This window comes from Polyergus mexicanus, unplaced genomic scaffold (assembly GCF_030449975.1).
Source record: "Polyergus mexicanus isolate NDT 795.1 unplaced genomic scaffold, iyPolMexi1.0 SCAF_26, whole genome shotgun sequence".
Classification (NCBI taxonomy): domain Eukaryota; kingdom Metazoa; phylum Arthropoda; class Insecta; order Hymenoptera; family Formicidae; genus Polyergus; species Polyergus mexicanus.
Genome location: NW_027223346.1, coordinates 1,002,755 through 1,027,660, shown reverse-complemented (window position 1 = coordinate 1,027,660; position 24,906 = coordinate 1,002,755). Strand labels below are relative to the sequence as shown.

At 34.8% G+C, this 24,906-nt stretch overlaps 2 protein-coding genes across 12 annotated transcripts in view; one reads left to right on the top strand and one right to left on the bottom strand.

The window, feature by feature from the left end:
- Positions 1-370: 370 nt before the first annotated feature.
- The window catches only part of LOC138943247 (uro-adherence factor A), a 30,727-nt gene continuing 6,191 nt past the window's right edge, over positions 371-24,906 (bottom strand). For 2 of the 7 annotated variants that reach the window (XM_070313870.1, XM_070313871.1), the window contains exons 3-10: positions 11,105-11,276; positions 9,677-9,794; positions 9,239-9,383; positions 9,056-9,143; positions 8,372-8,744; positions 3,311-7,946; positions 2,807-2,951; positions 2,361-2,609 (exon numbers count right to left, since the gene is read on the bottom strand). In XM_070313870.1, the coding sequence (XP_070169971.1) occupies positions 3,909-7,946; positions 8,372-8,744; positions 9,056-9,143; positions 9,239-9,383; positions 9,677-9,794; positions 11,105-11,262 (4,920 nt within the window). In that variant the 5' untranslated portion in view covers positions 11,263-11,276 and the 3' untranslated portion in view covers positions 2,361-2,609; positions 2,807-2,951; positions 3,311-3,908. The other 5 variants (XM_070313869.1, XM_070313868.1, XM_070313874.1 and 2 more) reach the window with 5 other exon arrangements.
- LOC138943256 (melatonin receptor type 1B) overlaps positions 17,972-24,906 on the top strand; it is a 186,367-nt gene continuing 179,432 nt past the window's right edge. The window contains exons 1-3 of one of the 5 annotated variants that reach the window (XM_070313922.1): positions 19,186-19,328; positions 21,889-22,357; positions 23,448-23,870. The gene's annotated coding sequence lies outside the window, so the exon portion shown is untranslated. Of the gene's footprint in view, positions 18,096-18,884; positions 19,000-19,185; positions 19,329-20,881; positions 22,358-23,115; positions 23,871-24,906 lie in introns of those variants that run through there. The other 4 variants (XM_070313923.1, XM_070313919.1, XM_070313920.1 and 1 more) reach the window with 4 other exon arrangements.

The following is a 24,906-nucleotide window of genomic DNA, read 5'->3' as shown; positions in this document are numbered from 1 at the left end:
AAAAAAGAATAAAAGTTCAGTTTTTAATATATTCGAGTTATTTATTTATTACGCGCAATATTTTTTACAATTCGAAAACGATGTTTTAGCTTTGAAATACTTGGATAATCTATATAAAAGAAAAAATATTATATTTTTATTAAAATGCAGACTTTAGCATTTGTATGCAAGATGATTAAATTACTACTATTTTTAAAGCAGTCAATACATTTTCTTTTATTATGTATATTTAATTCATAGATTCTGCTTTATTATTTCGTATGAAACATAGATACAAACATATATATATATATATATATATATATATATATATATATATATATATATATTTGCATATATGTATATACATATATGGAAATTGGTACCGCAATTTCCTTAATCTTTTGTTTGCATGGAAAAATAATGTTGTAATATATATACCACGGCGTGATTAATATATACTTAAAAGTATATTTACAGATCTTGGATAGTGCTATATTACTAGTGTAATAAAAGCCGTACACTTTAAAAGTAAAACGAAAAGAAAGTTATAATAATTAAATATTTATCTGTAAAAGAAACCAATATATAATTAAGGAAGGTGTCTGTAATTATGTGAACTTAATGAGCATTATAAGTATGCCGAGTATTTTTCACTTTTACCCTGTTCAGAGGTATAGTATATTCTAATTTTAATAAGTATACATACTTATACGTAAAATATTATAATTTTGATGCTACAAGCATCCCAAAAGCATATTAACACATTTACCCTGTTAAAAGTTTCTAACATTTCTATATTCTTACTTCATAAGTAATAGTGATGATTTTAGAAGTTTTAGTGAGTATAATAGAGATAAATATATTAATATTTTCATATGTGTGAAGTATATTTACTTCGATTTTTTGCGGTCGACATTTTATATAATGCACATAATGTACAAATATAGGTAAATACAGGTTTATTTATCACTTATGAAAGAGATGTTCTACGCATACACAATACTGAATTTTTGATGAACACGAATTAATGAGGCATCCGATGTAAAATACTTTACTATACTAGCTCGATTAATGTTTAAAATGTCAGACTTTCTCCTTTTTTCATAAATGCTTTATGCGCGTACAATAATTTAGTTATGATTAATGATCTATTTATACTCTCAATTCATATGTATGAAGACGTTTTGGCAATTTTGATGAACTAATTATTTATAGCTATATGTAACTTATAGTTTCATTTGTGTTAAACTTAAGCCTATCAGACTTATCGCATTATAAATTAATAAATAAATAATAACAATAAAGGACATTTGATAATAAAATAAATGCGCCTTTTTTTAGCCAAATACGGGACACATAGCAATTTAAAATCAAAAATAAGGAAACAGTATTGTAGTAAACGTAAGAGCTTTCTATAATTAACAAATTCTCTAACTACAATCATTTTTATGAAGATGATTAAATGTACAATAATGACAAGTGTGACAATGACAAGTAATCTATCAAATAGACTACTTAACAAGGTACATTTCCTTTTTGTACAACAAAATGTTAGCTACTGTTTAGCTAAAGATCACAGATATGAGATCAGGTATAGGGATATGGCACTGAAGTTATGCATTTACTTGAACCAAATCTATATCCCGAAACAATTAAAAATGTAGTTAGAACATTCGTATTAGAATAATATAGTGATGCTGACTGGTTCAGGTTTAACACAGGGACTCTTGTAATATGACCTAATTTGCTCAAATCAAATACATATCATAAAAAAAGAGCAGAGTTTAATACATTAATAGATATTCTGAAATCATTAACATAAAATATTAATATACAGTTCAATAAACATGAGCAGTTTTAAGTTTAGAACTGTTTATGATATACAGCATTTAAAATATATCATTTTCAGGAATTAATCTAATAATACAAGAGTTCAAGAGAGAGTTTAATATAATTTAATTAAATGCTATATATATATATTATTAATATTAATTAGTTCTTAAAGCAAGATTCCAGATATATAAACTAAAATATTGAATAATTACATAGGAACAAGCTACACAATGCTTGCTAGTTGTAAAGCTTTTCTATCTTGGTAACTATACAATATCTAAATTGTGCATTTTTCTTGCATGCCTCAGTTTTATTTTATTTATCAAGCTCGATTAGGTCATTTAAATTTTTTTTTAGAATACCGCGAACATGGCTCGTATTTTACGAACGAAAGATGGACACTCGTACAAGAAAAATATATAGAATACTTTCACAATTATATGTAGCATACTATCTCTTCTTTTTTCTACAAGACCTGAAGTTTTTTGTTGTCATATGAATTGCAGCTGACTAATTATTCTACTTCTTTTGATAGGTACCTGTATGTATAAATTTATATTAAACAATAGCTTTTTTCCGATATATATAATGTATATAGGACTGCATTTATATATATATATATATATATATATATGAGAGCAGATTACAAAGTGGAAAAAAAGTTAAACATTTCTAGTTTTTATAATTGTACGGCAATACAAATAATTTTGCACCATTCGGCGAATTTATTGACATTATGTGCTTGCATTAAACACTTGCCCGAAGTTATTCAAGAGTCTAAGCGGGTAATTAATCTGAAATATAAAATAAGAGATATATGCTATAAAAATATATATAAATCTATATATATGTACCTTTAATAAGTAAAATAAATATAAATTGGAAAACTATTGTCACAATAATTAAATAACATCCAACTATAAAATCTATATCTTGTTACCAGATTTATGATACAAGTCTATGCATATATACATAATTACTACAGAATTACCTATGCAAATATGTTCCTGGCACATGATGTATCCTGCATGTGTTTTTAGAGTAATTGGATTTTAAATTTTATACACTCATAATTTTTTCAATTATCAACCTGGTCGTATTATATTCCTGTATTTAAATTTATTTTCTTCAGGAACCTGAAAAAATTCAGACAATTATTATTACAAATCCTTAACATCATTCATGTAATAAAAGATACAGTATAATAATAATAATAATAATAATAATACTAATAATAATAATAATATTTTTAGTATTTTTCTATAACGATTGTAAAAAAGTGAAATTATATACATTAATAATAATAATTATATAATTAATAAATTATACACAAATATATACTATTTTTGATATGTATGATTTAATTGATATAACTTTTTTAATAACATGCTCTATGTCAACAAATAATTCATTGAATTATGTTACTATATAAAATTATTATTAGTTATTTTGATGCAAAAGATTTGTCATTTTATATATCTAATTAATACCTTACCTTAAAAATGATATTACTTCAATATTACTTTGTTTTCATAAGTTTCTGTGTTTTTGGCATTGATTATATATATATATACATATTACGAAAAACTATACAGAAACTTTAATCTTATTTTAAAAAAAGGAATTTAAAAAAAATTTTATCATTAAGAAAATTATAGTTAACGGCAAACGTAGCTGTGCAGCAACCACGCAGCAAAACATTAAAATTTAAATATTAACATAGAAATATTATCTTACAAAGCCTTATATAATATACAATATTGCAAGGTAGAGATGACGTTTAACGAAATAAAATTCTCTACAACTTGCTTTTAGCGATATCTAACTAAACATCAAAAATATTTTATGCAGAATCTTTTATGCAGCTAATCTATCTCTTTGCTGATACTAATCTTGAACACGCTGAACGGTCTATCTCTAAAAGTCTTCCTAGGACGAGTTATTTTCACTTTTGCTTTGTACATATATTTACAAATTTACAGTGTCACACAGCTTGAAGAACACATTAATCCACTCTGTATAGATCCTTTTTCCTTTTTTTTTATTTTTTTATTTTTTTACGATAGTGACTTCTCATAATGAAATAGTATTGATCATCGACTAGTCTTCTTACGTCTTCGTTTTGACTCACCGGACGGATTCCATTCTGGATCAACATCGGTGTAACAATAATTTACCTTAGGAACATTTCTTTTTGAGCTTCTCGTTTGTCTAATAGATGACTGCATTTTTTTCGCTTTTTTACACGTGCTATGTTCCATTGTCTCTGTAGTTATACGTTTCAGAGATGTCGGATTCGTTGTTGTTATGTCTCTATGCTGCGCAGGTGTTTTAAACGTTCTGTCTTGACAACGTTCTAGACACACTGCGTTAGTCTGATCACCGTTCGGTCGAAACTGGCGTTCGTGATTTCTTGTACTTTCTTTCGCAAGATTGTGATGTGCATTAGAAATGTGGATATCTTTGCAGTAATCCCTACGCATTATATTCGAATTGAAGTGATAACTGCCATGTGGATTATTCTCCTCTTCAGTGGGGGATAATTCGTATGATGATTTAATAATTTGTGTAGGATGTTTCTGTGTATTATCTAAAGCTTCTAAGGCTGCTATGGATATCATGGGAATTCCAGGATAGTTATCCAATTTTTCCGCCTTGATGGGTACCTTTTCATACACCATAGACATCATGGCGTGAGCTTTCAATCTCTTTTTCAGCGGCAACTTGTTCTCCATATCTTTCTTGAATAACTTATCCGGTTCTCTTTGTACGTCCAGTTTCTCCAACGTATTATTTTGTAGCGATACTCTTTGCTCTATTTTACGCAATATTTGATCGTCATACAATTTACTTATTACCGCTTCGCTTTTTGTCCTATCGTGCTCTTGGACGGTGGATGTTTGTACTGACGAATGCGCGGGCAAAAAATAAGAATTACTTTCAATACAAGACACATGGGAATCTGTGGCAGGGTGTATACACTGTCTGCAATGCGTGACTATATCATACGTACAATTTAGGCATGAGCAGTGCGATCTACCGCATGAATTGGCAGATTTTGTATGGGAATGGAGCGAAGTAGTGGAATTAATTTGTAGACTACACGATACGGAAGTGCAATGCTTGTGATACGGCATGCAGAGATCTGTACCGGCAGCACAATTCCCGTAAATCGAGGATATCGTTGTGGGATGAGTGACTGGAATATGTAACGAATGCTGCGAATCAATCACTTCGTGCGGATGCGTATGTATTCCGTTGCATCCTTGTATTCCGCAATTCGGTGTAATATGATTGCTAAACTCTTGTTTAATATTCTGTCTATAAGTAAGGATGGATTTGGATTTTCGTTTATCGATCGACTTGCTGCTGATGCTCACATTCGCAACATTCGTGTCCTGATAAATTTGCGATGTCGCGGGTAATGTCACGTCGGCCGACAATGAACCTTTCTTACCATAAGATTTCATCTCTGCGATACTCATCAAACTACTTTCCTCCTCAGGTTCGATTTTTATACTCTTGTTCCTGCCAACAGAAAACTTATTTTCTTGACATGATAATTCTTTGCCATATTGCGGCAGATCCAAATTAAAAGAAATATGCTCCGACATATTAACGACTTCAAACGATGCACAATCCTCTGATGGGATCATCCAACTTTTCTCTTTAACTGGACAATTCTCATCGTCGCTATTGTAATCTCGTGCATTTTCTACTGCTTTATTGATGATGTATAAATTGCTATTGGGAGACTTTTGTAAGAGCACAACTGTTTCCCCATTTAATATAACGTTTGTATTTTCCTTTATCGACTGCACATTATTTTCTACCATATTTAAATTGTTGGACAACGTGTCCGTTTCATAATTTATAGTGGTTTCAACGATATGCGGAACGCTATTGCTTGGATTGTTTACGCGATCATCGGGATTTATATCAGTTGTCGATGTCACTTCAACATGAAGCGCTACTTTGTCCAATGCGTCCTCTGGATAAATTCCAACTATTTTATTGATTACGTCAGCAGTTGGATTTTCCAAAATTTGAGAAACTGTATTCGACAGATTGTTGGTACCGACTTCATTGCCGGTAGTTTGATTATAAGAATTTCTTAACGATGCATAATCTTTAACTTTGATTTGTTCACATTGCAATTCACGCTCAGTTTTTAGATGAGATACATGTTGACTTGCGATAACATTGGCTAATAATGAAAGCCCGTCTATATTATCTTGTAATTCTGCATCTTGATGAATGATACATTTATCTTCTGATGAATCCTGAATACTTTTTGTATGAGATATTTTATAAAGCTTTTTCAGTAGTTTATGATCATGTGTTTGGTCAAAATTATGATCTTTCTCATCAACTTTTGTATGCAATACAAAAGATCTTTTTAATTCTTCTACATTATGTTCTTTATCATAATTCCTTTTGGATTTGAGTTCTGTACCTTCTTTATGATCTGTTTCCAGGTCGATATCTTTTTCATCATTAACCTCTTCTTTTTTTGAACACAGTGATGAATTAAAGATATTAGAAATATTTTTCTTATCAGCTGTGCAATTTTCAAAAATAGTTTCTCTGATTTTATGATTAGAGGCTTTACTATTTCTTATGTTATCGCTTACTTCGATGCAAGTACCAACTTCTAAATCTGTTTGTACATTAGAATGGTCTCCATCCGTTATACTAAGACTTATAGTATTATTTGCAATATTGTGTCTTGCTGATACATCCTGAGATTCAGGCTCCTTTGGTTGCTCTATATTTCCAGTAATGCATAAGTGTTGTAACCGTTCAGATTTTATTGCATCACTTATTGGTACCTCTGGATTATTTGTAGTTGTTGTAGTAAAAGTTTCAATTGCGGAAACTGCATATTTCTTTTTATTTAATTCATTGTCGCCTGCAGTTGATTTCGAACACTGCATTTCATTATTCATTAATTTATGAATATGTTCTTGCGCAGATTTTTCATTGTCAATGGAATCATCTATTCTTTTGTCAATTGTTTCATCTTTTTCATCATTTGTATAATGCGTATGTACTGAAGACGAAATTACATACAAGGATTTATCTTTAGTTGTACTAAGATAATTAGCATTATGATTAGAATCAACATCTTCATCTTTGGAATTTTGGGTATACATCGCGGGAAGAATATTTACAGTTTTAGAGTGTTCTGTTCCTAAATCACAGATTTTCCTTAAACTTTCAACTTTTTTACATGTTTCACTTTCAGGCGGAGTATCTTTTTCTAGCAGTCGTTTAATCACAGTCTGTACATTATATCTATTGTTCATCTTTTCATCATTCTTTGCTTCCAAAGTAGTATTAACATCATGACATTTACTAATGTTATTAGTGTCATTTGAAACATCCAATAACGATTTTGTAGAAATTTTAAATTCATTAGACTGTGGACTATCAACGATTACAGAAGAAGAAACTGTTTGGGGTATCTCAAAAATTTTACTTTTGTCACTGCTGTTCGCATCCATTAATTGTTTTGTAGATCTTGTGTTACCATTAATCGATGTACTTTTATATTCCGTTTTAAAATATTGTATTGATTTCATTTTATCATTATCTAACTTTATGTCCCATATTGCAGATGCACTCGAATTATTCTTTAAACATGTATTTTCTGTGGCAGATATGGATTGAAGGAAATCTTCCAATTGCTGATCGAGAGCCATTTTCTTCAAGGAGGTTACATTCTCTGCCATCTGCTGTTTCTTAATCTTCTGTGACGCTCTTATAGCTTTTGTGTTGAGTTTTCTCTTAGCTTCTTCAAGCCATGCAACTTTTCTTGATTTCCTCTTCTTTATACATTGTTCGAAAGCAATATCAGTCGTGAGATCAATTATTACAATTTTATTGGATTTTTTAGCCTTCTTTCGTGGAAGCACTTTTGGTTTTATCTGCTTAAGAATAGTCTGTGCTACAGAAATATTTGTAGAAATCGTGCCTAAAGGTTTAACATTTGTTTGTTCTGTTAAATTTGAGGATTTTAAATTATCTAATGAAACAGAATCATTTTGTGTATTCTTATTTGAGAAAGTAAGATTGCACTTATTTTTTATACAACCCAAACTTTCATTTTCGCGCGATGTAACTTCCAGCTAAGAATACATACAAGCTTCATTATTCTCCTATCAAAATAACCTTAACCTATTACCTTAACTATTATCTTTATATAAATCTCATATTAATGAAAGTAAATTAAATTGTATAATATAAAAATTTAATATAAAAAGATCTTTTTAATGTAAAGATATTACACTTCCTTTACAAGATATTTATTCTAGCTTGATATTATTACTGATTACATATATTATATGAAAATCTATTAATTATGATTAATTATGATTAATGGATTTAACAAAGTAGAGATTTCCTGACAATCGCATAAAAATGATTTCTCTCTATCAATCTTTCTCTTTCTACTCATATAAGTTCCAATATTTTAAACTGATTTTATAATTAATTAAGTATTAAAACAAATGACATTTATAAAAATATGAAAATGATAGCAAAATATATATACCTGTTGTAAAGCAGTTTTCTTGGATAAGTTTGGAGTAGTAATTGCATTTTCACTTTTTTTCTGCCATATACCTTCTCTGGTCTCTCTACAGAATTGTATAAATAATTCACAGCATTTTCTTATGTCAAATTTCTGCTGCATTAGATATCTTGCTGGATTTGGTTGACACTTTGGCACTTTTGGTAATACATCTTCTAACACGCACGGTGGGAAAGCAGCTGGTGGTGCTCCCAGAGAGGCAATTGCGGTTGTAGTAATTTGACTTTTCACGGCCATATCGCTATTTACCTTTCTCCAAAGATAATAAGTAAGAAGATAACGAATGTACATAATATTTGATTCGGGATGCGCTGGAATTTTATTAGTTACTTTTCTGAAATCACATAAAAAAAAACATAACCGTACAAGAAATTTTAATATATACACCTTTTAAAATGCGAAAATCATTTTCTAGATACATTTTTAATATTAACTTTAAATTGATACATAAAAAGCTATTAATAAATAATTGTATATAAATTATAAAAAATAAAAATAATTATGTAATATAAAATATATTTTGGATGGTATAATTTTGATGCAATTATATATATATATAATTTCAAATAGTAAAGTAAAAAATGATATAGGCTAAAAGATAGCCTCAAATTTAGATTGTGTTTACATCTTACATTATATACTTACTTCATTATCGGATCTAAAATACGATGATAACCCCGGCACATAAACTGTATTTTTATCAAAGTATCTAACAAATGCTCGGTAGAATGTTCTGGATAAAAAGTATAAAGAAATTTTATTTTTATCAGTAATTAAATCAATGAATTATACATATATATATATATAAGTAATGCTTAAAATACATACCTAGATATATATAAAGACAAGAAATAAGTCTTGTACAAATTCTATTATGATCTTCTTTACTTTTTCTTGAAGCTTTTAATTCCATATCTATGTACAATGCCAATAAATCGGACATGTTATTTAAGTAAATAGATTTATTACGGTCCTGAAAAAAGATTAGTTTTGTTTATTTAAGTAAATAATATTATTAGAAAAAACTGCATGTACAATAAAAATAATTAATTATATAAATAATATAATAAAATTGAAATTTTTAATTTCATATCTATATATAAATTCCAATAAATCGAACATATTATTTAAGTAAATAAATTTTTTATGATTTTGAAAAAAAAAAAGATTAATTTTGTTTGTTTGAATATTATTATCGAAAGCTGCATGAACAATAAAATAAAAATTATATAAATGTGATATAATAAAATGGACTGTTGAACTTACCTCAGAAAGCTCGCGATAGATATATAAGAACAAAAATAAAGTTTCACTAATAGAATCCTTCAGCTTGGCTGCTTTTAAAGGCTTTGTATAACATTCATTCGCACTGATACTTACATTTCTGTAATAAAAGAATAAAAAATATACATTTAGATTTTAAATTATAAGCAATAAAATGCTTATAATAATGCATATATATATATATATATATATATATATATTAATTGTAACTTAGTTGTATAAAGAATGAACAGTAAATTCAAAAGATAATTTACAAAATAAATGTATGTTGCAATGTATACACTTTTCTAAATAAGAATAATAAAAATTATTAGTAAATGTCAAGTAAAAAAAAAAAAAAACGTTTTTATAACATTTAATATATTAATGGAATAAAATATTACTAATCTATATTTAAGTATAATTGTTTTAAAAAGGAATATGTTAATATAAGATATAATGTTGATAACTTATAAATCCTTGTACATTTATAAATTATATTTAGCTTAATAAGTAGATCCAATTATATAAATACTTTCTTTACAGTTGTAATATTATTTTGTGTGTGTATATATATATGTATATATATAACATATAAGACAATATCTTTTTGACCTTCAGACTGTTACAATTTGATTAAGTAATTGAGAGGGTCAATGTAATAGCAGAATGACCCTCGAGAACAGTTTAATAATGATACAGTATAGAGGAAATGATATATGTAATGCACATCAACTAAGACTTTTGAAGAGAGTTAATCAAAAGAAAATAATAAAAATAGAATACATCAACAATTATGGATTAAAAATGCCTTTTATGTGCCTATATTACAATTACTATATAATAATGTCATTTAAATCTTAAAAAATACAGATATAGATAGATAAATGCATCATATCTTAAATTAAAACATTAAACGTTTAAAATCATTGAGATTTCTGTTTTCGTACCCACAATAAATTATTAAATAACTCTTATATTGCTTACAAAATTATCATTTTTAACACATTAATCTAAATAAACTTAACTCGTAAATATTTCAATTATTATAATTGTTGTAATTTATAATTAAATATAGTATTTATTGACATATAAATTTTTTTCTTTTTTTTTCTTTTTTTAATTTTATTTATTGCAAAATATGATTGACAGAAATATATGAAATTTGATATTTGTTGCAATATTTTAACTAACATTTACGTAGAAACGAATACAAGAATAAATAAATTTTCAAAAGTTACTTAATAATAATTCAGATTTTATATAAAGCTCTCACAAACACATTGATTACTTATTTTTAATCAACAATGTCAATAATTGAATACGTAATGTAACACACACGTCGTGCAATAGTATCCTGACACCAGTGCTCAAAGCAGTAATACTGGTGAGTCGCGTATAGTATTACAGGAAATACCGAGTGTAGATTACCTGATATAATACTGCATAAGCTCTGCCAAAGAAGCCATACTTTTGTCCGCGTATATACATTTACACATTTTCTTAAACTCTGAGACCCATGGAAATAATTCTATAATTGTTGATTTGGCGTCGTCACTGTTTATTTTAGACCCTCCATTGTTAAACATCGTGTTTTTGATATCTAAACATCAATCAAGACGTGCGTATTTTTTAGCATATCTCCAGTCGCGTAAAACACAATCAAATATTAGTTGATAAAATATCTCGATCGCGACAATCGACAATATTGTGAAATTTATGTCACTTTTTCATCTCGATTACGACAATCTTTAACACTTGATTTCATTTAATAAAATAAAAAAAAAATCGCCAATTAAAAAAATTCATCTAACGATTTCTAACGGGGTTTCGTTCGAGAAATCTATCGTCGTTTTGGTTAAAAGTATCTAATAACGCGTATTTGACCTTTTTTTTTTTTGCCGCATCGAGAAAGAAGGGAAAGCGCTCTCTCGCCAATGCAACTGTTAGATTATTAGGCGAAATGAAAGGAAACAAAAATTCAGGCACGTTTTAAAACTATTCGTTTTCTTACAACCCTGACCATTCTTAACATCTGCCGCAGCAGGTGCAGAGACCCATGCAGACTATAAATTGCCCAAAAGCCGGTTGTATATTTTTGTAACGTTCACACAGCTGAATGCCACATTTTCACGAGCCGTTTCCGATGTAGTTTCGAGGGAAGGGCGAGACAGGCAAACACGGACCCTAAACGTTCCAGAGTCACCGGAAACCGGACTCCTAAACACGCTTCGTTAAACTCGTTACGTCGCTTTTGAAATTTTTCAATCGAGATTACGTTAATTTCTTGGCGTTCCCATGTTTTTAACGCGAATCACCGGCGAGTGTCGAAGGCCGATAAAAGTAAAATATCGTCGTCAAGGAACGACGGACAACGCCAATAGTAAATCCCGAGGACGTATCGATTGTCTTGAAACGACGTCGAGCGGAATTCGTGGAATACTCTCCGATGCGTTCGTACGTTCGCGACGTCGTTCGTTATTGTCGTTATTGTTAATAACGACGAGATGAAAAAGTCAAGGGAGTCAACAAAATTGGCCCCCGATTCCAAGCACGAGCAGCACGTTTTTGTGAACTTTTCATCTCGAAAGTTCGTCTCGAAGAACAAAAATGTGCCGGGTCGTTCCTCTCGCGTTCTCTCGATGCACCACGCGAACAACTACACTTGTATCGTCGTCGTCGGGCACTCTCGCACCTCGCACCGTTCATCGACTTGTACTTTGTACACATATGAAGCGAGGAGTTTAATCGCGAACTCTTGAGCGGCTAGGAGAAGGAGGGGGGAGAGAGAGAGAGAGGGGGGGGGAGGGGGAAAGACCACGCGGCTAACGCGTTGCTCTCGGAATCGGGACGCGAACAGAGTTCGTGGAGGTCGAGGTGATAAACCGATAGTTGAATGACTGCGACGATAAACGGCGGCGAATCGATCGCGACAGGCTGGGCTGTCACACGACGAAATTCGCTCCCGCGAGAATTCCGTTTCGGGAATCGCTATCGTTCGAGAAGAAGGGGGTTACGCGTCGTCGGCTCGAGGGAACGATGCACCGCGTATCTTGTACCGCGCCGACGTACTCACCGTTCGCGGCTGCCGCCACCTCTCGCGCGGCGCAGTTCATTTTGTACGTGCCGGGTACGTCCGTCGTACGTCCGGGGGATGGTATTTATTACGTAAATGCGTCCCTCCTGGTCGCAGTATACCTCATGTTAGGGGATCGAACCGAGACTACTATCGCGTCCACGTCTTTACGCATACTGCGCTCACGTCAACGGCCATATTGACACTGACGCTTGGCGCAGCTACCGCGAGAGAGCGTGCTCCGCGCCCCACCGTCGCCACTGTCACCCCACCACTACCGCTACCACTACCACTACTACCATTACCACCACTACTACCACGGTCACCACCGACCGGCGCTTTGCCTCTCTTCCTTTTTTTTTATTTCTATGCTTTTATTTTAATTTTTTTAAATCTTGTTACGGCTCTAGCTTCACTTTCTCTCCGTGTCTCCGTTTCCCGCTCGTTCTCCCTTCGCTCGTCTCGCTCGCTACGATTCCCGTGACACGCGAGGACATCGGCCAGCGTACTGTCGCGAGGACGTGCACGATGTTGCCGCAGCGCGGCAGCGGCTATCGATGTCGGGCGCATTCGAAACATCGAAACTTCGATACTCGTCGTTCTTTCACTCGCTCTCTTTCTCTCTTTCTGGCGCGCGCGCGCGCGCGTACATCTCGTCCCATGTTCCGTTAGTCCGTCTCTCTTCCTCTCGGGAGGGGGTTACTAGCGCCGTTGGCGCGGAGTTTCAGAAACGAATGGCTGATTCGTCGGTCGCCCAGGTAACCCGGCCAATGGAAGCGCGATGCACGCGCGGCGCGCGAATCACGAACCGAGGACACCGTTATCCCTTCTCCGCGGCGGGCCCAATCAGATACGAGCAATTAAGTAATTGCGGGACACACGCGCGGGCGCGCGCTAGACACTACCATCTACCTAGAGCGATAGTACTCGAACCCAATACTCGCTCGCCAATTCTCCAACCAGTTACCTGGGATAGCCTTCGCTCTGAATCGATACGCACTTTGGCAATATTAACAGAGCCGCAAGACTCGCGAGGATTCAGGCGAGCATCGGAGCACCTATCGATTCGAGTCGAGTCAACGGACCATGTTTTGAAATCGCGCGCTCTCGCATAATCGGAGCGCGCAAGGTAAGTGCACTTTTCCCACCACCGCCGCCGTCGTTATATACCTGTCGATTGCGCGATAATAATAAATGATTTCGGAAGAATATACGATACAAAGATGACATTGTATCCCAACAAAGAGACATTTATCGAACGGAAAAAAAAAATCGTATATACAATCTCGTTCACTCTCGTGTCGCGATTTAAATCGAGCGGTGAAATAATCTTATAACGTAAACTCTCCCCCAACCCCCACCCCACGTCGCGTTATTATTCTCGTGTCGTTAAAATTACATAATAAACGAAAGTTGAATTGATCGGTGAACACATTCATATTGCATTCCACAAAAGTTTTATATAATATAAAACTTATCATTATATATATATCAAACTTGATATATATGTAAAATAGTCTGAAGTTGGGAAAAAGTTTTTTTTACCGCCACAACCAATTTGTCGGATCGATTAATTTGCAGGATGACCAACGGAAAAAAATTCCAACGACACAATTATCATCATGTAACACACGTAGTAAAAATTTTTGTCTCGCCGTTGGTCGTTCTGCGAATTATAATCAACGATTAAGCTTAAAATCGCGTTGGTAGAAATGAAAGCGGAAACGAGAGCGAGGGGTTAAGCGTAAACTTCATGTTGAAAGGCGATTTCGGCGCGTTCCGGGCATCTTCTTAGTCGCACAACATTTCTATCTTGGTGGATAATACAGGGTATTGTATTTATATCGCATTTGTGAGAGCACGCGTATCTTGGCATAATCGGAGCGCGCAAGCAATGTAGACCGATAAACATATGTACATAAGTATAAATGTATTCGTTATTAAGGATATTTTGGCTGTACAATAGTAGGAAAAAAGAAAAGAAAAAAAAATTTTATGTTTATACTGTTTGAAAAATCAAATACATAAATCCGGATTATAAAAAAAGTTTAAGTATCACAAAATAATATGGTTTTTAACGTCTTCGTAAAAGAAAATATTTATAATTGATATATTTTTCCTAATTTGTGATAAAAACTTTTGATCGTGAATACCCCCTGAAATCGACTGTAAGAAAAACGAGAGAAAGAGAGAGAGAGAGAGAGAGAGGAAGAGACAAATAATATTTTTCTACAATTTTTTAGTAAATAACTTTTAAACGAGTAAGTGGATCTAAATCAAGTTTTGCACAAGTATTTATTAGAGTTTTCTTAATATATGTGAAAATTTTCATTTCATTGACAATGTTTTTTCCTTGTCAATTTTATCAATAAGTGCTACAATATGCGATTTTCCATAGAGAAGAATAAATAATAATTCTTAGTACTTTAAACTTAAATAATTTCTAAACCGTTAAGAGAATTGTATAGAGTCAGTAATTGCTAAAAGATTGTATTGAAATGCACAGATATTCAAAAGAAATAGTAGAATAATGTACGAAATTTTTATACTTTTGTCAATGTTTCGACATATGACACATGCATCCTTAAACACAGAACAAAATGTTTGATACTATATTCTGATGGTTTGACAATATTTCTTTTAAAATATTTCTCCTTTCCTTTCCTTCAAAGGAATTTATTTTTCGATAAATATTTGTAAAAAGATCTGAATTTTTTATTTATATTCTGTTAGCAAAGATTCTAGAGAGATCAAATTAACTTGTATATAATATTAAAATAATTTTTTTTATTATTTTATAAAATATTATTTCTCAAAAATAATCTGTATCTTTCTAGTATTTTTCATATTTTTGGGGGGAGAAAGATTGGAAAGTTAAGTACTTTTATAAACACTTTACGACGCGTATATATTTTGACTCTTGCTCGTTTATTATCGAGATCGCATTGAACGTAAACCTGGAATAGGGGTCATGAAGGTATATTTGGTACTGAATATACGGCACGCACATGCCGGATTATCCCTCGATAAAATCAATGGACGAATCTCATTTCCAAGCTCTCAAATACGTGTACTTTATATATATATATATATATATATATCTTGATTCATCTTCTAATATTATTTTTCCAACGTAAAAAATATCTGATTTTCATCTTACGTCTGGATTTTAAATATTTTCCACATTTTATAACTATCGGGCGAATCTCTCGAGTTTATTGAAATGTCAAAGATCGTGAAATGAGTACTTATGCGCGGAATGCGAAATATTGAAAAATCAAAGAGAGAGAGAGAGAGGAGAGAAGGAAGAGAGATACACGAATCTGCTGATATAATACAAACGGGGGATCTTTGCATTCACACATTGAATGCCGTGCATTTTTATATCCAAACATCTCGATATTGGAACTTTTATATACGAGTGGCCGCTTTCCATTTTTGCCTGCCTCTCTCGCTGCAAGGTAGACAGGATAATTGCAGTGCCACATCTCGTACGTACCGCTTGTATAAAGAGCTTGTTTACTTGGCGGGCAATGATACGAAGGACTTAACGTTCCTCGTTCGAGACGTTGAAAATATCGCTCGTGAGCCATAAGAAGCGTCTCGGACTATCCGCTTTAGGTTGCGTCGTTCATATTAAGCGGAACGCCGAGCTTTTCATCTCGGATGCGGAGCAGCAATTCAAAGTCGATCGACGGAACAATATAATTGCGAAATGTAACCGCGTTATGTCAATAGGCTTATAATTAGGAATCATTAGTAACATTAATTTTTTCAAAGGACATACAAATATACGTATACACATATTTTATATCTTATATGAAAAGTTCACATCTAAATCTGTACATTACGGATAATCACAGTGTGAAAATACTTTTTAAAATTTCGAAGCGAACATTAAAAACATGTTCGATGTTTTATAACGCGGGAACACCTTGATTTTTATCATTTACGATATATATATATATATATATATATATATATATATATATATATATTTAGAGCGAAATATCATCATGTGGGTTTTAATCTAATAGAAATCCAATGCAACAATCATATCTTAATATAAATGTACAACAGCAAACAATCTCATGTTAAAACGCTTATCTCTTTTTGTGTGTAGCTTTTAATGATTATATTTAGACTCCTTACATAGTAGCGTAATTAGAATAATTTATATATAATTCAACCCGAGCTTTCAAGCCTCTTCGTTTCATTAAAAAGAATTAACTCTCTTTATAAGATAATTTACTTGCACAAAATAAAGTAGTCGGTGATCATTCTAAAGGCAATTACTGGGAGCAATTTACTCGTAGTTTCGGGACGAACTGTAAATTAGCCACGACGAGAGTGTACCGGTATCACATGTGTAACGTGCGCAGTAGACGTAATTTCCTCGTCGATTATGTTTCAGCAACATATAACAGCGCTCCTGTCAGTTTCCTGCCCACGCACATGTTACGAAACTAGTGCTTGGGCCAGTCGAGAAGAAGAGCCGCCGAAAGCCCCGTGGAAAAAGGGCCGGAAGTATCTCGCTGGCGGGAAGAGACCATACCTACGACAGTGGTCAAAGGACCCCAAAGTTTCCCTCTCTCTCTCTTTCAGCTCGTTACCGGCGAACCGTATCGTGAAGTATAGTACCACAAAGCGAAGTACAACTCCCTCGACCACACGCGCTCCGCTCAACAAGCACGTCCGTAGCGCTGCCTCGAGCACCTCGTGTGTCATCAAACATCAACGACGTCGACAATTACGGCGACGACGACGACGACGACGGTCAACAGCAGCGGCCATCGACTCCCACGCCAAATCTCATCAACCTTTCAAAGTTCGTAGGTAATGCTATGCATATTTTACGAATGACGCGCAAAGGAAAAGTCGGTTCCATTGGCAACATGTGGAGAAGGAGAAGCGGGAGGAGGGGTGGGCGGAACAGTATATACATATACTATTGGATCCAACACTCCCTATTCCCTCTCTCAAAAAAAAAGCGTACATTGATTTCAAATATATAAAGTCCGAGTTCGTGAATTAGAATTACAAGAAAAAATGTATACCGCATTTGCATGTATGAAAGCGGAGAGAGAGAGAGAGAGAGAGACAACGACAGAGAGATATCCTCGACGCCGTTTCTCGTCGCGCCTGCGCTTTTCATGGAAAAGCTCGGCTTGTTCTCTCGGTCCTCGTCGGTCGTAGCCGTGATCCTCCGTTCCGCCGGTGTCGCCCACCTCGAGCTCAGTGAGCCGGTGTGTGAGCGCCGCGACGCCTAGAACAGCACTGTCGTCGTCGAACGTTGTCATCATCGTTGTCGTCGCCCTCGTCGTCGTCATCGTCGTCATCGTTCCCGTCAGTGTGGATTTGGCGACGGTTTCACATTTCCCCTGATCCTCCTCGTCGTCGTCGTCGTCGTCGTCGTCATCGTTGTGGTTCTTTTCGATCGAGCGCCGTCTGTCTTCGTCGTCCTCGTCGCCGCCTACGGTCATCGTCATCGTCGTTGTCATCATCTCATTGCTCTCGATCGTATTACGGTGGTGCTGGCGCTATCCGAGGGGCACGCGACTACTTGGAGCGATTCCGTGCGCGAGTCGCAGTCGGCGCGGGAAGAGAGAGACAGAAGAGTGCAATATATTACCCCTCGTCCCTCTCCTCTTACTCCGTCTATCTGTGTCTCCTGCAATTTCTCTCTTTCTCCTCTTGTTCATCCTCTCTCTCTCTCTCTCTCTCTCTCTCTTTCTCTGTATACGCACGCTCTCGCCCTCTGCTGCAACTCTTGCCGCTGTCATCGCTCTCTCTCTCTCTCTCTCCTCCCCCCCCCCCCCTCTCTCTCGTTATCACTATCAAGTTTGTCGCACAACGGCGTTCCGCTGCTCGTTGTACCGTGTTCGGCCACTATATCATCGTCATTTTCTCGTTATCATTGGCTGACGTGCTACGCTACACAGATACACGGCGCTCTTCGACACAGATCTCGATTTTCATATCCCGCGAGTTTTCTCGTCCGCTTCGATATCTCTCGACGAGACGACGACTGCACAGAAGCAAGTGGAACGGCAGACGAGAGCAAAAGGGATAGAGAAAGGAAGTAAATCAGAGGGAACGAGGAAGAGAGAGAGAGAGAGAGAGAGAGAGAGAGAGAGAGAGAGAGAGAGAGAGAGAAGGGAAGACTGAAAAACGCGACGCGCAGAAGAGGACAAAGGATTTGTAGACGCCGTAAGATCGTGCCTGCAGGACCTCCGAGGTGGACATCCGTGTAAGAAAATATACTCGCGTGACGAGTCCTCAAACTTTGCCTCGGGCGTGCATTCTCGTGTATAGAGAGGGAAAAAGGGGGGAGGGGGGAGGGGGGAGAGAGGAGTCAGGACAAACTTGTTACACGGACAGGGAGGGCATTAGAGCGAGAACACGGGAAAGAGGAAGAGAGAGAGAGAGTGTGTGTGTGTGTGAGAGAGAGAGAGAAAGAGGAATAGAGAAGGAGCGAACGGGATAGATAGAGGGTGGCTGGGAACGTACGACAGAGAAGATAACGATGCTCGAACGTGATGCTATGCACAACCGCGAGGGTTGTTCCGAACGACGACGGTAAATCGAATGATCATTTGATTCCTTTTGGATTGCGCGATAACATATAACGCGCAGAGTCACGTACTGCGTGTCGCTGCGAGCGCGCCTTGCGGTTGCACGACAACGGGCGATCAACGGGTCGGCGGATGACAGGAAACCCGCGAGGGATACGTCACAGGCCGATACGTTGAATCTCGGCACGCTCGCTCGCAAGAAATCGATGTCGATGTCCTGTATATAATCGTTCATACGTATTTGTCACATTTGCTTGCACGCAATCGTTGGTGTATATTCGTTATATATTTGAGATGATCGATGTATGCACGTTGGTGGTGTTATTGTCCGACGTCGATTTGTATCATACCGATGACGATACGTACTCGCGTCACTAATTTGTTGTCGTAAATTAAAAAAGATCCAAAAGTATTACATGTATATATCGAAAACTTTAAATAATCTTGTCTTTACACAAAACTTCTCATTGTCAGAATTATATTTTACACGGTTTTTTCTTTTTATTTTTTTTTTAAAGATACGAACGGAACAGTTAAACTTCATCTTAAATATCTTTTTTAGATATTATTAATTTTGACATTTAAATTTCTTTTTTCTTGATTTATGATATTTATTTAGTGAGTCTCATTCGCGTTCGTTTCCAAATGTTGTCGCGTTTAATTCTAAGTTTTATGTGTAACATGAAGATTCCATTCAATGTAACATCGTTGGATGAAAATCGGATAGTTTTAATATTAAATATGCGATGTGAATATGTGTGTGTGTGTGTGTGTGTGTGTGTGTGTGTGGACTGATGATGTAACATCTGTCCTTCATGTACCATTGTAATATAAATGCATGCGTCTATATATGGATAGCTTTTATATGAAAAGAGCCTTTATATTAAAACTGAAAAATAGATTTCAAAGATTTTCAAAGAAATAATACAACATTTTGTACTATACATATAAGAGCAATTTATGGCACGCTTTAATTTATTTAAACTAGAGAGTGAGGAGTGGAGAGAGTTGATAGACTAATAATGTATATAAATCTATAAATATATATATTTTATATGAAAGTCATCCACACAATCGAATTCAAATATCCAAGCAGAAATATGTGTCACATGAATATGTAAACTAGATATTTCTTTATCTGTGTGTGCGCGAGTAATAAATAATAAATAAAGATTTTCGCTACCCTTAGTATTATGTCATTTTTCGATTTCATCGCGAGAAATACACAATACTTTGCTTCAACCATAACCCGTTGAATATCACGAAAGAAATTTCCTATTATAATTTCACAAAAAGACACATTTTTTTTTTCAATGAAGATATTTGAAGAATTGTATCGCGCAAATAATGAAATGCATCACAAACAACAAAAAATGCGCATAAATTCGACGTGAAAAACGTTTGGGGTAACGGCATTAATTTCGTATTAAACGTTCTATTGGCTTCGCGCATACTCGCAGTGTCACTTTTACTACATTTAATTATTTTTTTCTTTTTTTATTAATGAAATTTAACTTGCTGTATTTTTGCGCCTCTTATCCTTTTCAATCTTTTTAGAATGCTCTATCACAAAAATAAGCACATCAGTCTTTTTTTAACACAGTATATGTTAACATATACGTTAACACGATATATGTGTGATGATACACACACGATTATCATTTATTCACCAATCTTCTCTATTTAATACGTACAAATAAATGATGAAAATAAAATGTTTCATGTCTTTCGTAACTCTTCCCAAGAAAAAAAAAAAAAACAAGGTAATAACTATTTATTTGTGCGTATTCACAAATTAGAGCGAGTGATAAAATGGTAAGTTTCCACACCACGCTCTATATCAGTGTGTTAACGCTAAAAAAAGCTGATGATACTTGAGCTATCTATAAATTCAGATATGTATTTCATTCACGCTTTAAAATGCTTCGTATTGATTGAGCCAAAAAGAATATTTGTTTGCATTAAAAGTTTACATTATCCAATTGATGTATAGATTAGATTTTATAAACTTGACGTGGTAAATCAAAGAGAGCGGACAATTCGATTTAAATAATAACAGCATTTCATTTAATATAGATAGACATCAGATAAACGAATAAAAATACAGAATATTGATACGAATGACAAAATCATTTACAAGAAATCTCATAGTTTTCGTATTTGAGAAAAATGATTGTGATTGATTAGTCTCTCTCTTATGATTTTCAATCTTATATAGAGCGTTACATTAACAAGAAAATGCCAAGTGCAAATTTGAATTTAAAACGAATAAAATGGAAAAAATGTGTAATGAAGATAAAAATTGTAAAACATGCGGAAAAATAATGTGCGAAAATATTATATGAAAACATAGAATGTTTGTGTAATAATCATAAACCTTTCTTGAAACTACTGACGAGAGATAAACCAGGCATAACATCTGCAAAATGGCACTTCAAATGTAACGCGCTATGTAACTGGATATAATCTCGTGGTGAAGCACGAACCTTTGGCTCTTATGATTTATCAGCGCGTTTTACACGATGTCGGGCGAGGAAAGCTGATTATTTTCGGCGTGAATTCAGATAGCTCTCCTTGCGAAATGATACGCTTTTAACGGTCCTTACATCGTAAAATGGGAAGCTGATACCAACGCGTATCAGTGTTATCGCATAATATGAATTTATACGACGATGCCTTTCTATTACGACCGGCGATGGTGGCAGCGACGACGGTAGCGTAATATTACCAAGTCGCCCCGTTGTAATGTATAGCCGTATACGTGCAGCTCTCTCTCTCTCTCTCTTTCTCTCTCCGCGGCCCATAAAGCGAATAATATAGCTCGCACGCAAAATGAAATATTTCAATTGCGTTAATTGTGCGCGCGAACGCGTCGTTTCAATTATCCTAATGAATTACGGCGAACGCGAATTTCGACGCACGCGCGGATTCCAAGAGCGGATCTCCCGGTCTTCGATCGACCGATCCGGATGTGACATCGAAAAGGACGCGCGGGGAATATAATGAATATGTAAATATTCAACGATGTGCACGGCACGTTGCCGCTTGTAAATAGCGGAATGTGTGTAACAGGTGGTGCGCTCTCTGTCTCGCCCGTTGTCTCGCGTCGCTCTTAACAATGACGTATACATAGATGGACTGCGGGCCGCGATGATGTAATACTGACGGGTGGATATGGGCCCTTCGGGCCCGTACACGACGTATCGAGTTCCTCGCGCTTTATGTTTACGAGCACCGAATGCACACGCCCGTTTCTTTGTTCGTCGTATGCGACACACGCATACGTGCGTTCGTATACAGTATACAAGACGCGCAACACGCGGGGCCTACGGGCGCAGAACGTGTACGACGGGCAAATAAAAATTAACGGCGCATTCCTACGATCGCACGCCATCGCGCAATAAAAATTTTACGCGAGCCATAAATAATTACAACAAATACACGTATCGTTTCTCCTCGATTGTTCGTCTGAAGCCTGAATTTTCGGATTATCGTTTCGCCTACTCGTTAGAAGCTCGATACCGACACTCGTTTTTACTTTCTCTCTTCGTCCTTATAAAGAGATCTTTCGAAACTCCTATAGAAATTACGCCAAGTTCGATTTTATGAACGGCATATGAAATACGCGCTTATATATAAGATTTCTTTTAAAGGAATTTATTAATGCAAAAGTTAGACGCGTAATTAAAACGAGCTTGATAGAGAGGTGCAATGATCAAATATAGTGACTGAATACGGACTGAAAAACGGACCAAAAAATATTTAAAAAAAAAAAAAAAAAAAAAAATTACTACTATATTTATTAAATATAATAATAAGCTCAACTGATAGTACCTCTGAGCCTGTTATTATATATGCTTTTTCTCAGTTATAATAAATTTGTATTATTCAGACCGTAAAATGAACCGGATAAGAGTATATGTTCGAGTATCCCTCATCTTTAGGCTCGCTCTTTATTACGTCATTGCAAAGAGTTTCGCAATTCGCTATCGAATCTCTGTCGCGTTGACCTTCGGCGTTTCGCCAATGAAACGATCGGTGGCACATAATATAACGATATGTGACCCTCGATATTTTTATGCCGCTCCGACATGCATTGTATGAAGGTCGCGATCTTTTGCAGGGCTCACTTTACATCCCGCAGGCTGCTGTCAACTACGATATTATAATCGTCCCTCCAACTCCCCCTCCATCTCCTCATCATTGACGCATCGTGATTACATTGTCGTCCAAGATGAACGAACGATTCATTGGAGAAGTACGTAATGCGTCCGATACACTGTGAGACAACGAGATGAAATCGCGCGGTGTTATTATTCGAAAGATCCGAATCGATTTGCGTCGCGTCGGGCAAAACGCGACAGTGGTGATGCGCGGCCAGATAATCACGATAACCGAGCGTGTTTTTATCGCAATGTTGACGAAACAATCGAGGAACGTATACGAAACGCACGTGTGATCCCGCATCGAGTTAACTAGCCGCTTGGATCCCACGTGTGCAAGCACGGACGCATCCTTCGAGGAGCAGATCATTCTTCAATAACCGGTGAGTACCTGCTATTCACTATCAAGTACCCTTTATCAACAGCATTTGCGGCTAAATACTAAACGGGTCTATTGAAGACTTCATAATGAAAAGATATGAAAGCCTTTCTGAAAGATATTTTTTTTTCTATCCTATATATATATATATTTTTTTTTTTACTAATTGAAATAAATTTATCTAATTTTCTTTACTAACCAATTATTATCTTATAATTGCGTAAATAATTATTTTTATATTTATAGAATCATCTTTAATACATTATCTTCCGAGGTTATAGGTATATATATATATTTTTTAACACACGCACATAATTTTTCGGTATATGAAAAAATTCATTTTTTCGAAGATGCAATCGTTATATCCAACTTGTTCAAAATAATATTTTTGAACTTACATCTTGATTCCATCCAATTTTTCGAATAGAAAATTGAAAATAAAACTGTTTCGTTCATTCGCGAGATTCTTTTATGATTATGAATTATTCAATATTAAATTCAGTGGAAAAACTGATAGATGAGAGCCAAGGCGCGGGTATATGCGCGAACTTATTATTGCACATTTGTTAATAAAATTTAACAATAATAAGTTCGCGCATCAATTGCCGCGCCGTGGCTCTTATCTGCCAATTTAATTGTTAGTAGAGGCTCCGAGCCTATTGCTGTTATTAATATACAAATATACAAATTACTAAAAGACCCCCAGCAACTTTTTGCGCTTTAAATATATAATAAATATATAAATAATGAAAATTTTAAGATATATATATATATATTTCGTATCGCGTGTTGCAATAAGAAGGTTAAATCGTGCTGATAAAGTCTGGAATTTATACACATTACATATTTCACGGATTTTATCGCGGTTGAAACGCGAAATTTGTTTCCGTTTAAATACCATATTATTTATTCATTCGTTTATCGAGGAGGGAGAAAATATTGAAGATTATTTTATCGATTGGTAGGCCGAAAATGTCGGTGCGATTGTTGATCGGAATGAATTGTTGCGACGATGCAATTCGATATATCGCGGTTTCATG